Raw genomic sequence first — 21,521 nt, 5'->3', positions numbered from 1 at the left:
TGTACAATTGGGGAACAAGAGCATTTCTGCTGGTTAAATATAAAGAACTAGTAGGAAATGGTGAAGTGTGAGGTAAGCAAGGCAAGTGGCCCACAGAAGGGAGGAAATACTTAGCTGATGTCAGTGTATGTAAAGAGGAGTTTTGATCCATGATGGCTTTATAGCAACCAATTTTTATATGCAAGATTTTTAATGGCTTGGCAAAGGTGGTTGTTCTTAGTAACTTTGTCATTCTGCTTAAATACTCTCTTGACTTCTCTTGGCTTTCCCAGTCATTTTTAGTGATTTTTAGTGACAGTTCTTTAGTGTTTGGAAACTAAGTGGGAGGCGTGATTTTGTGAGCATGTTGAAGTACACCCAAAGGAGTGTGCAACCACAAATGGCAGAAAATAACAATTCTTACCTCTTTACAGAATGCTCAAAAATTGGTCTCCTTCTTTCCTACTTGTAGCTTTGTAAGGATCAGCTTGTCAAAATTATTTGCAGGCTGAAAGATGTGAAAGATGGTGCCTGTTATACAGAGGTTAATTGGCTGTATGAACTTATTCAGAATTTATAGTTGTATACTGTCACATCACTGGTCTTTAAAGCACTGAGAGCTTATGCTTTTGAAACTGAATTTCAGTCTTCTAAAAGTGTTAAGAGTTTCATATTTGCATCGTGCGTTTTCTCCTGTGTAGGCAGCATGCAGTAAGAAAGGACCAGAACTTTCAGAGAATTATTTCCTTCTACATGTAAACTGTGCTTTACTGACTGTAACTTTTGCAGTGACTGTTTGCTGTAATAGCCACTCATTTGCCCTCCTGGCTTTCCAGCATGTATTTTGCTCTAAACCTAGTCCCTTTCACAGCTTGTCCTCAGCTGCTAGTGAATGGACTTGTGCTCACTACTGGCATAGCACATTGCAGCAGTTTTTTATTTGAAAGACCAATCAGGAAGATTTAATCACCTGAAGACTGTATTTACAAGTTCCATTGTCATCTTTGTAGTAAATAGTCAATGGGTAAAAATTGAGGTATTTTTAGTATTTTACATGATACTTCAAGATTATTAAATAAAAGGAATGGATAAAATTGATGTTTATGCTAGAGATTTGAGAGCTGAGGATAATGTTCTTGTTCTCACTTTCCTTACATCTAAAAGGATTGGAGCAGCAGTGAGTCTCTTGAAAGAGACCAGGAAAAGCTCTTTCCATAGGCAAACCCTTGATAGGTACAGCGCTTCTGGCACATCACTCCCTGCCTTAAGGTCACAGTACAAAGCCTTGCCAGCACTGTAGCCAGAGCCTGCGGAGCAAAGTCATGCCTAGAGTACCTTTTAGGCAGTTCTAGTAGTTGGCATTATACTGCTTTCAACTTCCTTAAATTGCTGTAGTTGGTTATATTTCCTGTGAGGTTCCCAGTACCTACAAGCATGAAGGCTTAGCCTCTAACTGAACTTTGGGACAGAAAAGAAAAAGGAAAAAAAATACAAAAGCAAGAAATCTGATTCTTGGTCCTTACTTTCTGAAAAGAATTATGAGTCCATGATGACACCAGACTGATGCAAATTAAAATATTTCTGAGCCTGTAATGTTTCTGTCCCTTCTGTTGGTGCTTAATGGATTCTTTTTATTCTCTGTAGAATCTACTTCTGTGAATTCTGCATTTGAATAATAAGTGAAATACAAAATTTGCTGTGGATATTTAGACAGAACTGCATGATAACCAGATTATACATCAGTATGTTCATAGTAAAGATGACTTAGCTTGGGTGTTAATTTTTATTCTGCCTTATTAGGCAGCCAGGCTGAATCCCTAGTATCTCTAGAATCTCTAGCATGTCAAATGGAGCCATGTAATAAACATGTGGCTTAAATATGTTGTTTGGGGACTTCTTGACATTTTAAAAATATTTTCAAAACAATCCACCAACATTTTTTCTTTGGTGTGTAATACTCAGTATCTTTTATGACATACTTAGTTGCTTACCCTGACAGAGGTAATGTTTTGCTTGAGGGTAATGGGAAATGTGACTAGGACTTCTTAGTGTGCTTTTATAGTGGCTAGATATATGCAATAACTGTGCTTGCTACCTTCTAAAGTACCTTAACAGGTACACAAGAATGAGGATAAAGACACAGTGTGCCCATTTGTTATTTTTATTGTGCAAAACTTTGAGAGAGGAATTTGCTATTACATAAACAATACAAGAGAATGAGATGAAATAATGGCAATAAAGTGTTCAGGCCAGATTTCTTACCCTCTTCATGTTCCTGGTGGATGTGCTTACTTTTGGGTGTGCAGACTCGTGTGTAGGGGGGAATACTTCACCTCCCCACATGGGCTCAGGTGGCCAAGTCTGTACACAGTGTGTAACCCCACACAATTAAGGAGGCAAATGGGTTGAAAGACTTAGTGGAAAACTGTACTTTGATGTTTTGGCACATGGCAAAAGTGCTGCTTTCACGCTTAGACAGCTTTCATGCTGGTCAGTCTGTGCCAGTAACCATGTGAGATCTGTCCTCTCTTTCAGCATCTATTGTAGTGCCCAAGAGAGCTGGAAGTTTCTGTGTTCAAAGTGGCCCTTTTGTCTTGTTTCCACGTACATCGAAGTGACAATAGCCTCTTACCATGGGGCTTTGGTTGAGTCACTGTTTTGAGGCTTCAGTTGTCCCTGCCCCTAATTCAGGGCTATGGCAATGAGTGATAGAACTTGATACCTTGCTGTTCTCTGTGTTTCATGGTTGGGTCTGGGTTGTTCCTGAGTGTATTACCGACACTGCTTGTTCCCTTTACTTCTGTCCTACATCTGTCTCCCATGATGTTACCTCTTCTGAACACATCTTAGTTTTCTCTTTCCAAGATTAGACTGTCCCAGGATCATGAGTATTGAGGAGAGATGATGAATGCTACCAATAGCCATAAAACAACAACGCTCCAAGGGAAGTAGAGGGAGATGAAACAATGAAATAGAAGTCTTTCACTGATCTGTAGAAGGATCTCTTTGGGACTTGGGTGAAAAGATTTCTATGTCCTTTGGCTAGCCAAAATGCTGTATTGTCTTTGTTCTGTAATTGTGAAGCACTGGGAACTGAGGAAACAGTAAGTTTTCAGTGAAGAACTGAGTTAGAAACGGAGAAATACACGGTAGTATTTAATCAAATTCCAGTGACATAAAATTGCCTTATTTTTGTTGCTTTCTCTATGGGCTTCTTTCCACAATATTTGGGAAATGTAACTCATGAAATTGTTCTTACTGAGCTGCTATGCAGGTAAGTAACGTAATACACATCCTGGTATGTGCAAGGTTAAAGTTCTTTGTTTCTGTTACATAAGTCCAAATACACTGGGTAGCTGGAATCTGATACTCTGTGTGCTTCTTTAAATAAAGAGATACTTAATAAAGGGAATTAGGTCAGTGTTGAAGATAGAAGGTAAGGAGGGAACAGAAAAATCTCCCTGTAGGAAATAAATAGCTGCTATCTTTAGGCATTACAAATTGATATGGATTGGATAAAGAAACCTTTACTTGTTGTCACCCGCTGTGAGGAAGAATGCCATATTGAAATCAGAGAAGCTGATTCTCAAAGCGAGGAGTTAATTTGGTTCAGTCAGAGCTGTTTGTCACCATTTGGGAGAAGTTCTCTGTCTGGGAGTCATTTAAGTATACAGAAAAGCATTTATATTTTTTGAAATGACCACATCATTTTACAAAGTGCAGAACACTGACCCAAGTACAGAAATAGACTCCCCATAACAGCTGCAACATTTACCCGTTATCAAATCTTCTACTACATTTATTATCCCTGTTGCATTATGGCCACTATCAGATTTCTAATTTCACAGGGTAACGCGTTTTTAGCTAAGCAGTTCAAAATGACAAAGTAAGCAAAAATTGGGGATGCAAGTAATTATAGAACCAGAGTCAGCCAAACTTTTTTCCTTTTAAAGAGTAAGTCTGTTAGCATATGGCAGAGCTCATGCTGTGAAATTTGTTTACAACAGAGACAGTCATTGTATGTTAATGAGGCTCTTTGCATGTTCAGTTATGTGGCATAACACTCCACACCACTCATTAACCACTCCCCCTTCCATTCAGTTGGATGCTGAGTTTTAAGCTCTGAAGTGCCATCAGGCTTAATCAGTTATTCAACTTTCAAAAGTAATTTTTGTAAATGTTATCACAGCTGTGACAATCGTTCTTGCTGGTGCCTTGTGTGTGATGCAATGCTACAACTGTTCTGTGTTACTCAGGTCTACAGAGCAAGTGTTAATGATTTGACAAGTCATTGTCAGGTTTGCTTTAAGCAATTTCACAGGAAAGTAGCTGTAAGAATTGTCTTAGAATTGATGAGAACCAGAGAGAGCAGGGAGTACTTCTGGTCAAGATTAGTCTTCTTGCCTGCATGAGAAATAGTAGCTGGAGTTCTTTATTATGTGTGGAGATGCCTAGAGATTGATGACAATTCTCTTCTTTGCTGAAAAGTCCTTGTTTGTCACTGTGAATGTATCTTCTATGTTGTTATTCCATGTTGTTCTCATAGACCTTGGAAGAAAAAGGGTAAACTCTCACTTTTTGACACTACAGAAGGTTCATCAGGAGACAAGAGTAAGCAGTGATCAACAGAGACTTCTCTGCAGGATTTGCAGGAGCAAGTCTTTATTGGCATGTATTCAAAATGAATTGCCACATAGTAAAAGAACTGTGAATCAAAGATATTTCTTTCACCCAGAATATAAGTAAGTCTTCAACACTTGAAACCTTGTCTGCCTGGAATTTTTTTTTCCCCTCTCCCTTGGGCTCCTTCTATTATGGTTTTTAATACTGAATGGGATTCTTGGATAATGAGTCAGACCACCTGTGTTCTGCACTATTTTCTGGAATTAACTTCTTCACAGCTGTTGCTTAAGTAATATGGGTTTGTTTTCTTTTTAAGTTATTTGTTTTTCAGTTCTCCTGATATTTTAAAATGGTTAATTGTAGATGCATCACAACTCTTAGCAAGTGCTTGCGGTGATTAGATACCATTTCTGTTCAAAAATAAGATGCAAAGACAGAAGCAACAGCTGGACATGTTTAGAATTCACATAACCTGTAACTTCTGAATTTCCCCTTTTGATACTTATTTTGGGATTAAGAGGGGAGCAAGGAGACCAACCAAGTGTTGTAACTACCAGGGAATTAGCATTCCAACCTTGCCTTGTGTAGCTCCTGAGGAGCACTGTTCATGGAGGAAGAGCCTTGGGAGTGTAAGACCTTTCAACACAGGTGGTTTTATTTTGCTTTTAGCATGTTCCTGGTCTGTTATGTATACACATTGCTTGGAAATATCCCAGCTGTGCTGTTCCCCTCCCATTCATCTTGACCCTGATATGCTGACTTCTGCAAGTGTGTGTGACCTCCCTGTTGTCTTTTTCCCAGCATTGACTGTCACCCTTTCCTCTTTTGAGTAGTGTAGGGACCTCTGCCTTGTGTGGACTTACACTTTCTGGTATGTCAGCAAGTTAGATACCTCTTCTTACTCAGTGTGATCAATATCCTGCTCTTCTTAAGATTTGTGAGAATTGTGTGATCCTGTCAGTCATCACGTTTCCTTCTAATCTGTTTAATAGAGGGGGAAGGCAAGTCCCACCTTGATTACAACCTGTATATAAGTATCTGATAAAGTCTTGAAATTAATTTCCGGTAGCTGATCTGTGAACTCTATTTTTTTTTCCCCACCACATTTGGTTGGTGAGTGGATGAATCAGCTTGAATAGATTTGGGTGACTGGTAGATCTCAGTGAAATGATAAAAGAATTTCATTTTCTTTTTCATTTAAATATGAATGAGCTGCTGGTACAGATGTCACTCAAGAATCTCTTTGTTATTTTAATGAACCTGCTTTAAACTATGCAGGAAATTACAAGGCATTTGTAATTTAACTACTATATGTGAATTTACAGCAGCAGAAATTCATCGGTCTCACCCAATAATAGAATTAGATAACACTGAATGTCAGAGGGTAGAAATGCATTTGGAGGCTTTTATGCCTACGGTGTAGTTATTTTTTTCCTCACTTTTGGTGAGCACCTACTTTAGATTACTGTGTGGGTTTTTTTAATTTGTCTACCCCTCCCTCCTGTATCCCATACAAAGCACTTTGATTTGTTTGTTTGTTTTGTTTACAGTATTCCTACGTGATTTCTTATTGATTACCTCATGTTTAGGATCCAGGAAGCTGTGTTTAAACTTAGAATGACTGTTAGGTGGGCAGCCTTCTTCAGGCAGCATCATCTTTATCTCCTTCCTCATTAAATTAAGAAGGAGAAAAAAAAAAGAAGAAAATGCCCTAAAAACGTGAAAAAAATCTACTTCTCTAGATCCCTTCTGCTTTTGTGAGTAAGACAGTTTGTTTATGGCTTGTTGTGGCAGGCTTATTACAAGAGAATTTATTTTGGAGGTGAGATGTACCTGAGAGGAGTGTATGTCGTGCTCCTGTGACATCCTAATGCCAGATGAAATGTTGAGCCAGACATAAGGTATTAACGCGTCTTGTGCGTAAATGCCAATTCGGAAAGAACTGTCATAAAAATTGATACCACTTTCCAGGATGTGCATGATGAATAAGAAATGATACAGTTTGTCCTGCTTCCTAGAAGTTTTAAGAGCTGTCCTTGAGAGCCTTCCGGAAGTGAAGGCTGAAAGAAACTCTTTTCTGTTTATGATGCTAGGACAGTGGCTCTGGGGCTTTCTTCTGGGGCCGTGGACGACCTCATTGCAGGAGTCACCTATGTTGTGAGCTGTATGATAAGGGGTGTCCCATTTTGCTTTTCCAGGCTGCGAAGAGAGTGATCTTACTTTCGGGAACCCCTGCCATGTCTCGGCCTGCAGAGCTCTACACACAGATTGCAGCTGTCCAGCCAGGCTTCTTTCCTCAGTTCCACACCTTTGCGCTCCGCTACTGTGATGCAAAGAAGGTACTCCAGAGGGACTGTGGGGAAATGATGGTGGGACTCTACAAACATCATTTTATTTTATTGTCTTTTGTTTAATTGGAGTGCTTATTTCTTGCCTTCCCTTCCCTTTCTGATATTACTTTTTGAAAAGTTCTTGCTCCACGGTGGTATTTTTGAGAGCTCTCAACCTTAGAATCAGTAAGTACTGCAAATAAAAAATGGGCTTGAGAGAAAGAGGCTGCAAAGCTTCTTGACAAATTCTGCCCTGAGAGGGCATGGAAATAAAAAGCTAAAAGCTAAAGAGGCTGTAGCTTTGTAGGAAAGAGACTGTTCTGACAAGAACTTGCTAAGAGTTCTAAGTGGGTAGAGTGGCTGTAGTCATTTTAAACAGCTATAGGATTGGATTAATTGATTAAAAAGCAGTTTATTGTCTTGTTTAGTGACTGTTTTAACAATGCAAGGCTTATTTTTTTAATATTTTACATATTACATTTAGCCTACATTTTAATGATGTAATGCCTCCTGGTAGGAGGAAGTTTGTTTGTTTGTTTCTTTTCTAAAAAAAGGGAAATAAAGACTTGTAGTCCACCTTTTTATTCCATTCTAAGCTAATTCATGAAATGGATGTGTTCCCCAACATGCCTTTAAAACTTCTCTTATTGCTGTCAGCTGCTCTCAGTGGTTTTGGGCGAGTCACTAAATGCAACCACTGCAAGAATTTGGCTTTGCAGCAAGTTAGTTGTTGCAATCGTGATGGTAGGATTCTGACTTGATCTTTGATATGCAGGAGACTCAACTGCCCTTGACATTGAGTAGCCCTCTTAGGCTACTGTGTGTGTTGGAGCAGACACTGCTAAGCAGAGCTGTTGCTTCTGCCTGGTAAACAGCAAGGTTCTGGAGTCTTCAGTGTTGGTTGCATAGATAGAAAGAGGAGAATCAAAGTTACAGCTGAGTTCTGATTTGGGTCAGGAGCCTTCTAATCTGGCTTGCTCTCTGGCTAGCTCTCCAGCTTCTCCAGGACAGGCATGTACAAGTTACAATGGCTTGGCAGTGTGAGAAAGGGCATTTACTGCATAAAATTGCTCTCTCTGCTTTATTCTCAATTAAGCCATTCTTGTGTCTCATCTTGTCTAAGACTGGACAATAACTTTATCTCAGCAGAGTGGTTGGAAATGCCAAATGACCATGTGTATGCTCAAAAATATTTGCAGAATGTAAATGTTCAGTGTGTGCCATAAAAATAGTAATATCTGTTTGTAGGGCACTGATGTGCTTACAGATTTTTTTTTTACTTTGATGTAGCTGAATATGTTAAGTTTGTGTCAGTTTGCAGTTCTATCAGAAGTTGACAAGTCCATTTGTCCTAGATCTGAACGTCAACTTCAGCTTTTGTAGCTAGTTTAGTGCTGTTGTGTATATGTTCAGATGTACCAGATAGATGAGCAGTTCATTGGCTTTGATATTGATCATACTGGTATCACTGATTACAGAAAGACCATTTAATGTGCAGAATCACAGATACAGAGCATGAGTTCTAGAAGATAACAGCATTCATGTTAGCAAAGCACTGCTTTCCTGGAAGAGGATAGAAAGTTCTTATTTCTTCATCCATCGTAGGAGTTGTATGGATGAAGAGCTCAGAGGGAGGGAGAGGGCAGCTCTTCTGCTGAGTTCTGTTATCTTTGCTGTGAGACTCCTGTCTGAACAGTGTCCAGCACGCTTTCTAGAGGGAAACGAAGGGATGCAGTTTAATCTTACTGGCTTTCTGCAGTAAAAAGGAAGGTTGGATTGCAGGTCTAAATAGGTCTGGAGTTTCATAAACCATTTGAGGGTGAAGTTCAGCATGACTTACTGTTACTTCTATTACAAGGCATATGGACCTCAGGTAAGATGTGTAATTGGATGAAAGAAATAAAATTGTTCTGCACAGTCCAGGTTGTAGCAGTGTATTCTGTATAAATGAGTTTTCAGCCTACAGTAAAATTCAGTGTGGGGGTCACAGTCTGTACCAGTTTCTCTTCTAAGCCTCTGTAGGGTTTTTAGTACAATTTCATTTCCTTTTGACCCATCTCTGCTAGACAGTTGAACATTACTGGTCTTCTCAGTGCTCTCCTGGGATGCTTTTGCTACAGTCAATGTCAATAAATGATAGAGTGAACCTAGGAAGAATTTGCTTATTTAGAGCAGAAATGGGACTGCTGGAAATGAAGGGATGTGGATAGTTGCCAAGTTAAAAATGGTACTACTGCATATTCACTTGCCTTGGATCTCTCAGCTGTGAGTAAACTGAAAGGTGCTTTGGTGATTGTAGTGTGTCCCTCATGTTTGTTTCTGCAACTCTAACCTGAGACTGTGTTGAGTTGCAACCTTTTTGAAGAACTGTCGTTATACTTTTGCAGTCATTATTCAAATAGGTTCTTCTTTTTGTCCTGAAAGTGTCTGTCCTATAAAGGAGGTGGAATTGCCTAGAATCAGAGAGGTTTTGCAAAGCTGTTGGAGATCTGTCAGAATGAAAGGTGCTGTGTAAAAATGTTTTGGTATTAGTAATAAATCTGATTAAGGAAAAACTGACAAATCTGTGTACCATTCAATTTTAAACTAAAGCCTGACAACTTTCCATTTGAAGAGATTACTTAACAGAAAATGGCAGGTACCTGGCAAGTGTGATTAGAAAAGATATAAAAGTTTGTCATTTTGTAATTCAACCTCCCAGCATCTATACACTTAAAATGTAGCAAGTGAAATGTCACTTGTTTATTTACAAAATAGCACAGGTCTGTTTCCCAAAATATGTGCTGCAAATTCATTTTTCAAACTTGGAGATGTTGGCAAATATTAAATAATTTCTATCTGAGCACGTGCTCTGAATTTTGAAGAGTTTGGCAGCTTCTGCTAAGTGTGTATTTAGTGACTCATGTAAAATGCTGTAACACTTTGGTAAGAAAATCACAGATGCATTTGTTCTGCAATGTTATGGATCAAAGCCAGATGTGAATTTTGGCAAAATAAATATCCCTTTTTTTTTCCCTCTCTTTTTTCATAGTAGTACACAATAAAGCATTTTAATAATTCCAAGAATAATTATCTATTGTTAACTAGGTACAGCACAGAGCTAGTATGTTTTCTTGTTTGCAGGTTGTTCCAGCAACCCAGTCATCATAAAAGAAAGCCAGTAATCTGAAAGTACCATTCTGCCTCTGTATACTTCTTAATATGACAGTAGATAATTGTATTTGCTCTGTTTCTGCCTTGTTCTTCCAGTCACGATCGTGTTACTCTTCTGAAATGAATTGTGTTATGTGGATCTAAAATACACACATCACTCGTCCATGATTGCAATGAAAACTGGAAGACTGTGGGCTGTGTGAATAGAATGTGACAGCCTGTGTAGAGTGTCCAGGCTGCATAGAAGGTCTTGCCTAGCTGCTCACTCAGCACTGATCCCTGCTCATTCACTGCCAGAGCACTGAGCAGTGTGACCAAGCTGGGTGCAGCACCTGCTCCTTCTTGGCTCTGCGCATCTATTCCACTGTGTCAGAATTCTGAATCAGTGCAGAAGGAGGGCACAGAGACTTGGGGCTGAGCACTGTTAGCTGTCACACAGCATGTCTAAAGCTAATGAACCCAGCCAAACTTGAGCCAGCTTTCTCTGGTCCTGAGGGACTTGCATTGCACCCCTGGTTTCAGGGAAGCAGAGCAGTAATATGGAGCCTTAGCTTAGTACCAAGTGGGTTTATTACCTTTAGGTAATACCACTGGGTTGTTTTCAGAGACAAAATTCCATGCTCTACAGGACCTAATCTGGTTCTATATGTAGGGTCTGAATTGTTTCTAGCTTTAATGAACCTACTACAGATAATCAGAAAGTACCATCATTATGTAAGGAATACATTAAGTCAAATGAGTTTTAATGGTGACCACAGGTGCCAGAATCTGTAGTTAATTAATGGTTCTCATCACCACAGTATGGCAGGAGAATTGCAGACTGTCCTGTTATGTCCCAACCTGAAATAAGAATACTTGTTTTAATATCTGAGAGAGGTCTTAATTGCTTGTGACCTGTTTGATTCCTCCCCTTTCTATCTCATGACCTGTTCTTGTCCCCATTCCATCAAGGCACCATCCGTTAATACAGTAAGTGATGTGGTTAACCTCATGTCTAATATTATTACCTTTTTGTCTCCTCCTTTCTACAGGAAGATAGAGGGTGCAGTGAATGCTGCAGAGCTTTTTCCTATTTTATTTCAAATACCACTTTACAGTAGATTTCTCTTGGGGCAGGCAAATAAAGGAAATATGGATTTTTTTCAAGTTGAATCTATTTTAACAGTTAAGATGATACAATGAGAGAAGAGCAGCAGATTAAAGGGGTTGGTGCTGATGTCCCTCACATCTCTTTTACAGACAGTTCAGGATATATACGTGCATTATGGTTGCTTTAGGTTGTTGGAGAATCAGAGCTTGTATTTTTGGTGGATTTTGGTGATGTTCTCAGCAAGACTTGAAATTGGAGCTTTGAGGAAGATCCTCTTCACCACCATTTGGTTTTCATATTACTGTAGCTTTATCTTTGTGAAACTTCAGGGAAAAAAAAAAAAAAAAAAACCTCTATCCTTTACATAATTATTAAAACCTTATTTGTCTCCTGCCTGAATACAAGTTGTTGAAAGATGCTTCATTTGGAAAAGTGTAACGGTTGTCATCTTAGCTTCCCAAGGGAACAAATGAGTGGCTGTGGGGCTACTGGTAGGAGAAATTATGAGCTGAGATTAATTGAACAGATACATGATGTCTATGTGTAGGGTGCTGGAGAATAGGGCAGGTTCAGAGGCTAGTACATAAAGGTGGATTAAATGAAGAGGAGCTTTGAAGTGCTAATGCTTTGGGAAGATGATACTTTGAGTGATGTATTTGGGGCCAAAATTTATGTTTTGCTCAATTCTGAGCCAAAACTGTTAATGGCAGAGTCAAGAAACTGGTTACTGTGGAAAGCAGGCAGTTTTTACTTAGCATTTACTAGATATGACAGACAAGTTTAACACTTCTGTGAAGGCATTTGGGTTAAGGATGCTTGTGATCATGCTGCTGGAGATGTTTGTCTTTTCTCTGCTTAGAGCTGAGGTAAATTAATGTACACAGAACTGCAGTTCTGTAGGCCTGCCCAAAGTGAATGGCAGAAACACCCGGCGAAGTGAGGATGAATACCAAGGCACAGTGCTATGAGAGGGATCTCTACCTTTTTCCATAATCTTTCCTGTACCTTCCTGAATACTTGTAGATAGGAGAAAGGGAAGTTGATGAGTAACCTCTTGTTGGATTAGTTTGTATCCTTCTGTCTTAGCACCATTTTCATCACATCTCTTTTCCTAGTAATCATTAAGTTCTTAGCTCCAGGGAAACTGGATAAAGCTTATTGCACTGCTGGATCACCTGCAGACAAGAAGTGTCAGTCTCTTTTAAGTGTGACACTGATAACTGCTTTGATCTTTTCCAGATGCCGTGGGGTTGGGACTACTCTGGATCATCCAACTTAGCTGAACTGAAAATTTTACTGGAAGAGTCCATCATGATCCGACGTCTCAAATCAGATGTGCTATCCCAGCTTCCAGCAAAGCAACGCAAAATGGTTGTGGTGGCTCCTGAAGGCATTAATGCAAAGACCAAAGCTATGTTGGCAGCTGAAGCAAAGAAAATGGCCAAAGGATATGAAAGTGTAAGTCAGAAGTGATTTTTCTGATGAGCCATTGGTATTTCAGGTGTCTTTTTTTTTTTATGGGAGGGGAGGAGGGGAATAGAACTCTTCTTTTGTTAAATTGAATTAAAAAATAGTGGAAAATCTGTCTGTGTTCCAATAAAAGTTAGAGCTGTACCCCATGTGAGGGCACAGCAGAAGGCTGCTGATGTCACAGTTTGAAAGTATTGTACAACACAAAACAGATTTTTTTGTTTTCCCTTGAAGTGGTGTACTTTGTCCCTTTTGTGTCCAGTACTATTTCCTTTCTCTTTCTTCTTGTTAGTCCTTTCTAATTATTGTTTGTGCCTCTTTTGCCATTCTCTTCTCTTCTGTTTTGCCTTGTAATCCCATTCAGACTTTAAATACAGCTTTACTGAAGATGAGTTGTGGAATACAAAAGTAGTCAAAAAAGTGAAGGCTGTATTTTGGCCATTTTTTTTTCTTCTTTGGCTAGCAAATAAGTTTTTAACACAGTTCTGTAATAACTTGGGAGTTGTTCCTAGTCATTTTATTTGGGAAGTGCTTTATCAGCTAAAACTGCATTTGTGATATACTTGTCATCCAGCTTGTAGGAGTTGAGTAGGAGGTAGGTAGGGAGGTGTCAGAAATATGAGTTTGACTATTTGCCATGCCCGGTGGTGAGTAGACTTCTCCATCCAATCTCCTTTTGTTTTATATTTTTAGGTTCATTTTTTCCTAGCAAAGTGTATATGAGCAGCAACAGCAGCCAACCTAGATCTGTAAGCAAGGAGAGAAGGCATTTGTGGGACTTAATGTTTGTTTTTCCTTCTCTCTGCAGAAACAACAGGAGAAGGAAGCTCTTCTTCTCTTCTACAACAGAACAGCAGAAGCTAAAATTCACTCAGTCATGTAAGCTGTGTGCCACTGCTTCATTCTTGACTAGTAAAATTTTCTTTTCTGCTGAGAACAGTAAAACAATGCCTTAGAGATAACCGTGCAGGGACATGAAGAATAGCCTCAAGCTAGCTTAAAAAAAAAATTGATTTTAATTACAGTACACTAAAGGTTTTCTTCTCTTGGCATTCCTAGGATTAACAAGTTTTCTGATTTCATTCCAGATATGGATCTAAACTGTGTCACTTGAACCACTGAAATTTATTTGATGTTAGGGACTTGGACCAAGCTCCCTGCTCCAGACTTTATTTCAGTTTAAGGGGGGGTGGAGTAATGAAACTCAAAGTATCAACAGAATTTGAGAAATCAAATACTGCAGTAGTGCTGCAGCAGGAACCTTGAATCAGAAAGCTTATGAGATGGACTGAGCTTTAGTTGGACCATTCTCCAGGGGTGTCACAGCCCCTACTAAGTTCTCCGCGCTTCCACAGAGCTCACGTTGGACCTCAGTATCAAATGCTTTCTCTCACAGATGTGCTTCTAAATGTCCTTCTGTGCCTTCTGAAGCCTTTTCATCCTTAGTCTTTCTGCTGGGACTGCAAAGGAGTTGCTGTAGTTCATTTAGAGTCTTTAATAAGAGTGCTGATAACATGAAAACAGTTTACTTTTCCACAGCCCTTTGAATGTAAGGACCAGATGAAGGGCACTGTGTGATTCCACAGTCTCAGACCTTGCTGCAAAATCTGCCTGTTTGGCACAGAACTGCATTTCAGAGTCTCAGCTCTTATTTCTGTAGAGGAGTTTCTTCTTTGTGTTAGTGAACAGTTAGTAGAGTTTCTTCCTTTTATATTCATTTGTAAATATGAGCTGAATAAAAAAACATTTTGTGCAGTTTACCTGACTCTGCAAACACTGAGAGGTATAGCAGCTTGTCCACTTCTTTTTCTGGTGTTTAATAGCATTTAAAGTACCACTTTGTGTAAGGTGCTAGTGTGCAGTTCTTTCTAGCTAATGGTACTGTCCTATGACCACTAACACCTCCTGTGTTTTACCACTGATGACAATATCCTCCGTGGCTGCTCTGCAGAGTCATTGAAAAAAAAAAACAGCCTCTTTGTAACTGAATATGTGGAGATGAGGTATAAAATAATTTCTTCCTTAAATGATATATAATTTGGATCTGAGCACCACAGATCTCAAGAGAGCTGGCTGGAAGACAATACATAGCTGGAAATCTTCTTTGGTGTTTTCTGCCAATTGCTGCTGACCTGAGCTATATTGTGTTTAGCAGAGAACTTGATGTTCTTGGTCTTGGAACAACTATTCACTATTCTGGAGAAGATAAGGACTTTTTGTTATCTGTGATTGTACAAAAGTCAGAAATACACAAAGACAAATGGATTGTCAGAAAATATAGGTACTTACCTATACCTATTGGTCTGGGATACCATGAGTCAAGTAGGATATAATAAATTTATTCTTAGTGATAAACAAGTATAAATGTGGGCAGCTGTCCAACTGATGTGAAGAAAATGAGTGGATTTCTTTTCCAGTATGTAGGAGATTTGCCTTGATACTTGCAGTTTGCGGCAGTGTATTATGTTAACTTATTTTCTAGTTTCAGTCGGGTAAAAAGTTAATTTAAATTTGTTTTGAGCAAAGACTGTATTCTCTCAGCACTTCCCTGTTCTTTTTTTTTTCTTTTCCCTCTTTAATATAGAGAATACATCTTGGAGTTACTAGAAAGTGGGAAAGATAAATTCCTGGTGTTTGCTCATCACAAAATAGTGCTAGATGCAATAGTTGAAGAGCTGGAGAAGAAAGTAAGTTACGGCTGAGTTTTCTCAACTTAATCACTATTACAGATTCAAAGCTGTTTAAGAGCTCCCCAGAGTTAGGGCTGGTCAGCTGTTTTATGGAAGTTAGGGACAGAGATCGTTTGTACTTGCTGTGTTTCTGAGCATGCCCTTCTCCAGGGGAGCTGAGCAGAGCATCGTGGGAATGCACGTCAAATTAGCTGAATGGCTTTTGTTGTGTTCAGTGTTGTTCACTGACCTCCATCATCTGCCCTGAAGTGAGGGAATTCTTGGAGTAGAGTTAACCTGTGTGTCCATCTCTGCTTTTTCCTCCAAGCTTTCCTCAGAGAGGGAAAAGGTAACACCCCAAGCCCAGCTATGGCTGCCTTCCTTTGAACTGTAGTACTCCTAGAGTTTTGAACCCCCTATACTGTAAGGCGACCTGATATACCTGAGCAATAATTTCTCTTACTTCAGAAATGTTGTGAGAGGTTTCTATGGATGTCTCTAAAGAGTTCTTGGTCATACCGAGGCAGTGTCAGTGATGGTTTAAGTTAATATTCCTTGTTTTACAATACAATGGCAGTAGTGACTTTGGCTTTGTGGCAGCGTTCTCCAGCAGAGCAAGGAGCCTGAAACCTGAAGTTACAGCCCTATATCATCCAAGTGTGAACTTGGATGCCTCTCCTCATGCTTCCAGGAGCTCATCTCCTCCTGTTGTAAGCAGAGGAAGACTTAAGGAGGTTGGCAAGGTTGTAGCTGTTGTAGCATATACACACATATAGCATTCATCTTTTTATTAAGCCATTTTCCTTTCTGCTGTGCTTGAGTTGCCTGTTGGGTGATGTTCTTCCTGTTGCTCAGGGCTGACAGGGGACCAGTGGGCACAGAGGCAAGCCAGGTGGTGTTAGCAGAGAAGTATGTAATATGTTGAGCTACAGTGCCTAGAAGTTGTGAATATTTCGAAAAAGACTGTAGTTGCAATTTTTTCTTTCCTGGTTCTGGCATGGGGAGGGGAAAAGAATCCATTACATTGCAGAAAAAGAAGGCAGGAAAGGCTGCTAAGTTGGATCTTTCTCTGTCTTTTCTCAGCATTTCAGCTACGTCCGCATTGATGGCTCCACACCGTCAGCTGAACGGCAGTCTTTGTGCCAGAAGTTCCAGTTCTCAGAGAAACAGGCTGTGGCTGTTCTGTCCCTCACTGCTGCAAACATGGGCCTGACGTTTTCTACTGCAGACCTGGTGGTGTTTGCAGAGCTCTTCTGGAATCCAGGGGTACAAAGCCTGGAGGGGATGGGTGCTGGATGCTGCCTGGACAGCAGAAATGTTTGCTCTTGGGAGGAGATGTGAGGGCAGGGAACTTTCTCTAGTGTTTTTCTGTTATCTCTCTGGAGGCTATTTGTTTACGAACCTTGGGCTTGAACCATTGTGGCTGGTTACACTGTTTTCTGGCTGGAGAGCATGGCATGAAAGGAAAACATGCTGTTTCTTGACAACACTCAACAGCTCCCTCAGCTCAGCCAAGATGTGAATGAGTCCACCATCAATGCTGACCTCTCCCCCACTTTCCTTTGGAAGCAGAGGGAGTGTAGGTTTTCCTGGTTTGTTTACCCAGTTCCCTTAATTTGAGAATCTGAGACACATTTGAACAACTATTCATCGTGCAGCAAACACCTAGGAACAAGGGCTCTGTATTTCAAGTATTGTCTCAGTATATTACCAGTGTATTTGGCAGAGAATGATTTTAGGCTGTGAACAACACAAGTTGCACCCCATACCATGTGCACTGCAAGCATCTCTTTCCATGTTTGTATGCTACTCCTCAATCTTCTGGGAGTGAGTCCTACATCCCTCATCCCCAGATTACTGAAATTCAGTAGGAGGAGAGGGTTTAGGGCATCTTTTGAAAAATGCTTGGTGCCTTTCAGTCAATCTGATGCATTAAATGACTTTTTGTCTTAGTCTTTGTTGAAGGACATAGACATTAGCAGGACTCAGACAAGAAGTAATCACAGTGCACAAGGAAGGAGATCTTCCTGTTCTCTGGTGTTTGTTATTCCTTGGATGTTGGAGCTATCAATTGATTACCTTTGTAATGTTTTTACATAAAGGTTTTGATTCAGGCAGAAGACCGGGCACATCGAATTGGACAGACCAGCTCTGTTAACGTTCACTACCTGGTGGCTAGAGGGACAGCAGATGACTTCTTATGGTAAGAGGCAGAGGGAGTCTCTTTGGTTGTCCTGTTACCCAATTTCAGTGTGTCACATGTGACGAAGAAGTTGCTTAATATTCATGCTGATTTTCATAGTCTGTAAGGGAATAAGCAGCAATTGCTAGCTAGGGCTGCAGTGAGCTGGTGACAATCAGCACAGTGTCACAGTTGTTACAACTAAGCGGGTGATAAGCAGGAGAAATAAAAGTAGTTATCTGGCAAAGAAGGGGCTGTTGAGGAGGGATGATGCGCCTAAAACCTTCACGGCTTCCAAGTAAAGGCAAGGAAGTTTCTTAGATATAGTCCAGAGAGTTCTGATGCTGAGGTACTGTAAAATGTTGAGTACATTCCAGTGTACCCACCAGGGACTGGAGATGGCTATGAGTCAGATGTGAGTATTTTGGATCAAGTCTGAGGAGCAGTCTAGCTGTTGAAGCGCTTGGACAGGGAGATGTAAAAGAGGATTGCACTGCTGCTTTCCTCTTGCTCTTCAGTAAGCCCTTTGGTAGAGATTAAAGAAATGCTACTGATCCATCTCTGAGTAAAATGGGGTCTGAGCTCTCACTGCAGTCCTTGGGGCTAGGGAATTTGACACCCTGGGGAAGTGGAGAATCTGGGGAATCCTTTGTACTGCAAGGGAACCGACCTGCAAATGATCAAAATAAATTATCCACCAGCTGGTTCATTTCAAGTCCAAAATTACTTCTTTATTACCTCCTCATTTAAAGGAACAAGTGGGGTAAATGAACTTGTCCAGTTTTCAGAATATAACGATGGCAAATAATTAAAACCCTACAATGCAGAGATCTGGAAACTGATGCATCGCCTACACTTCACAGAAATACAATGACAGTAATTCTGCCTTTATTTGTGGAATGCTGTCTATGCAGTCATTAATGCTTAGCTGGAAGGAAATGTGGTTCTTCAAAGGATAGTGACAGTGTATGTAAAGGCAAGAAAAAGAACAAAAAGACAAGGATATTTGGTGTTCATTGTGGAGATGCTGTTAGAACTTCACTGGACCTTTTGGGGTGGTGATGGGTTCTTCCTCATGCAGTACAGTGGGAGATACTGCAGCAATGCTCGTGTGACTGTTTATAGACATTACTACTGCTTGCCTTGGAGACTCAGCACATAAGCTGTTAAGGTTCCCTTTAACTGCATTTTCTTATTATGGCTTCATACCAACAGTTTTACCACAGTCAACTACTTTCCCTCCTGAATATGCAACTCCTCCAAGTACTTACAGCCTGAAATCACATCCTCTTATACGTTACTTATTTAAACTGGTTTGATACTTTCATGGATTAATTGATATCCCAGAGCAGCGTACAGCCTTCCTAAGCAAGAGCAGCACAGATTAAGAAGCTAACAAGCTTTGGTAGAAAAGCCATCTTTGCATTCCTTCTATGGGTTTTTTTTTTTTTCTTTCCATCTCACATAGTAAATTATGAAGTATCTTTCTCATTGGACCATGGAATCTTGCATGTTATTTTCTTCCTTCCAGTAATAACTGTTCATCTCTTCTAGGCCAATGATTCAAGAGAAAATCAAAGTGCTGGGAGAAGCGGGGCTTTCAGAAACTGATCTCTCCAATACAGCTGAATCTACTAATTATTATCCTAAGGTAACTGACCTGAAAGAATGTCACTGCTCCCCAGGAATGACTTTACACCTGTTCTGCCTTTAATATCACAGACCAGAATGTCCAACTCTTATCAGAATCGATGTCTTTATTTACTTTCCACAGTTCCCAACCCTTCTTTCCTTCTCATTAAAGACATGACAGTATTTTGAATATTTACCTTACGCTGACAGAAAGTAATGGCATATGAACTTGTATAGAGTTCAGATTCAGCCAGGTCTTGAGTTGCCCAAGTGAAGCCAATCCCCTCTAGTCTTGAATTCTGTATTGGCTAGTAAAGCTGGGAAGGAACAGGAAATGGGAGATTACATTTTGCTTGTTTCTCACTTTAATTTTATATGTTAATGCATATACAGCTTCTCTCTGTTCTAATTTCTCAGCCAGATCCAAAGCAGAAGACCATTTATGAACTTTTCCAGAGGACCTTCTCTGATTGCAAAGATGACACTGATGTTGCATTTTTGGAAGCAGCTGATGCTTGTTGTGAGTTTGACTCTGACAGTGCCTTTCAGGACACAGAAGAGAGGTGTTCAGTGAGTTCCCCCAAAAAGCGGCGTGTTGAGGAATTTATTAAAGAGTAACACAGAAAAAGCAAAAAGTGGCTAACATTATTTTATTTTTAAAAATCAAGTATTGTTTTTAAGTTTTCAGAAATAAAATACTTCCAATTTTCTGTATCTCTTGTGCGTTTCACCTCAAAGAATGACAGCATGACAGATGAGCAGCACACACCTGGCAGCCTGCTGGTCTTGCAGTTTTGCCTTTGCTGCTGATGTCTGAGTGGACATAGGAAGGTAGTATGCTGCTTTGTTTTGGCAACTCAGCTTCCACAGTTGTTTTATTTACCAAGCAGATAACCGTTGTCTGTCCACATAGAAGAGCTATTCTGAGAACTGGTGTATCAGCAACTGCAGTGCTTTCAACAGTCATCTCCAAAAAGCTTAGTATGTATTACGAGGAGTTGGTTCACAGGCATAATTTGGTCCTTCTGTAAGTCACGTACAAACTAGCTCTCATATTCAGTTTGGCAGTGAGCAGAAAAGAAATAGGGATACAGACAGATCTTCATATTTTCTGGAGGTGAGCAAGAAGAAGAACTCCAGAAATTTTGTCAGTACCTTGAAACCAAGCACTGTAATGGCCCACAAGTAAGCGTGTGTTGGCTGTTAGGCTCATGTTTGCCTGAGCATGCTTGTCTTTGGCCTCATTTCTCTAAATCTTAGGACCTGCTCCACAGAACGTGCTTGTCTCAGGGAAGGGTGGAGCCTGGATTTACTGACAGAGATTATGCTGGCTACTTGGGAATGTGTTTTCTATTAGGCTCAAGACTTATTTCCATGGATGAGTGCAGAGAGGGGAACGTGATCAGATTGTTCTGTTTTTGTAGGACGCTGGTTCTGGACTGAGTAACTTAATTATAAAATTTTTTTAACTCATGATTCCCAAGCTTTTTCTGTTTTAGAATTTCATCTTGCATTTGAACCTTAAGCTTGAGAAGACGTGATATAGTGGGAATATTTGTGAGGTTGTTTTGTTTATTGATTTAAAAAAATGTATATACTTATATATACTTACAGTGGACAGAGGTTTGGTCTGACTATTAATGCTTCTTTTTTCATGCTTTCTAAAATGTGAGCTTTCAGAAGGGAATCACCCGTGATACTTAGAGGTGCATCAGCAGCTACTTCCAAAAGGCATTCAGGCTGGTTAAGACTTGTTATTCTCTTACACGTCTGTGCAGTTTATGCTGAGAATATCATAAGCAGTGCTGCTGTTTGACACAATGAATGAGTTGCATGCTTTGCATTTGTAGTAGTCTCTATCCTACTGTTTGTGTTCCAGGCTGCTCAGACCCAGAATCTTAGCATGAGTGCCATGTAAGCAAACCTCTTTTTGTTCCTTTCAGGGATTTGTGACACAACCATTATTCCTTGTGAGTGATCTGAGTCCACTATGCTGCAGTGCTGGCTCAGCAAAAATTCTGGAGGCCATTTTCACTGTGAGCTTGATGTAAAGGCAAATGACTCAGGTCTTGTCAGGCATTTGTGCATCGTTGTCTTTTCATGGTATGTGTTATTTCCAGTGCAGTGTAATGTAATTCTAAATTCATGTCTTTCCCACTTCTGGTCTTATACTGGAAGACACTTGGAAGTGGACTAGTGTTATGCAGAAGTGACCAGGTTGTACATGAGAAGATAAAATTCCAGAGGTACCAGCTAACAACAGTTTGTAGCCATTATCTTTGGTGAAGGATGGGGAAATAGCAAACCAAAGGCTTACATTGTGCTTCTGGAGGGCAAGAGCTAACATGCTGTGCAGGGACTACACTTAGCTATGTGAGGGTACCAGGCAGTGA

The 21,521-nt window shown here is 40.0% G+C and overlaps 1 protein-coding gene across 2 annotated transcripts in view; it reads left to right on the top strand.

The window, feature by feature from the left end:
• Positions 1 to 19,834, top strand: part of SMARCAL1 (SWI/SNF related, matrix associated, actin dependent regulator of chromatin, subfamily a like 1) — a 34,241-nt gene extending 14,407 nt beyond the window's left edge. Inside the window, exons 9-16 of one of the 2 annotated variants that reach the window (XM_065750350.1) lie at positions 6,801 to 6,941; positions 12,415 to 12,633; positions 13,454 to 13,524; positions 15,230 to 15,332; positions 16,398 to 16,580; positions 17,417 to 17,517; positions 19,051 to 19,147; positions 19,546 to 19,834. In XM_065750350.1, the coding sequence (XP_065606422.1) occupies positions 6,801 to 6,941; positions 12,415 to 12,633; positions 13,454 to 13,524; positions 15,230 to 15,332; positions 16,398 to 16,580; positions 17,417 to 17,517; positions 19,051 to 19,147; positions 19,546 to 19,746 (1,116 nt within the window). In that variant the 3' untranslated portion in view covers positions 19,747 to 19,834. The remainder of the gene's footprint in view (positions 1 to 6,800; positions 6,942 to 12,414; positions 12,634 to 13,453; positions 13,525 to 15,229; positions 15,333 to 16,397; positions 16,581 to 17,416; positions 17,518 to 19,050; positions 19,148 to 19,545) is intronic. The other variant, XM_065750351.1, reaches the window with a different exon arrangement.
• Positions 19,835 to 21,521: the final 1,687 nt, after the last annotated feature.

The sequence above is a fragment of the Cyrtonyx montezumae genome, unplaced genomic scaffold, assembly GCF_038088225.1.
Source record: "Cyrtonyx montezumae isolate F1298 unplaced genomic scaffold, pur_monq_1.0 scaffold_7, whole genome shotgun sequence".
NCBI lineage: Eukaryota > Metazoa > Chordata > Aves > Galliformes > Odontophoridae > Cyrtonyx > Cyrtonyx montezumae.
The sequence above is the reverse complement of the archived record's forward strand: the minus strand, read 5'-3'. Positions and strand labels throughout refer to the sequence as shown.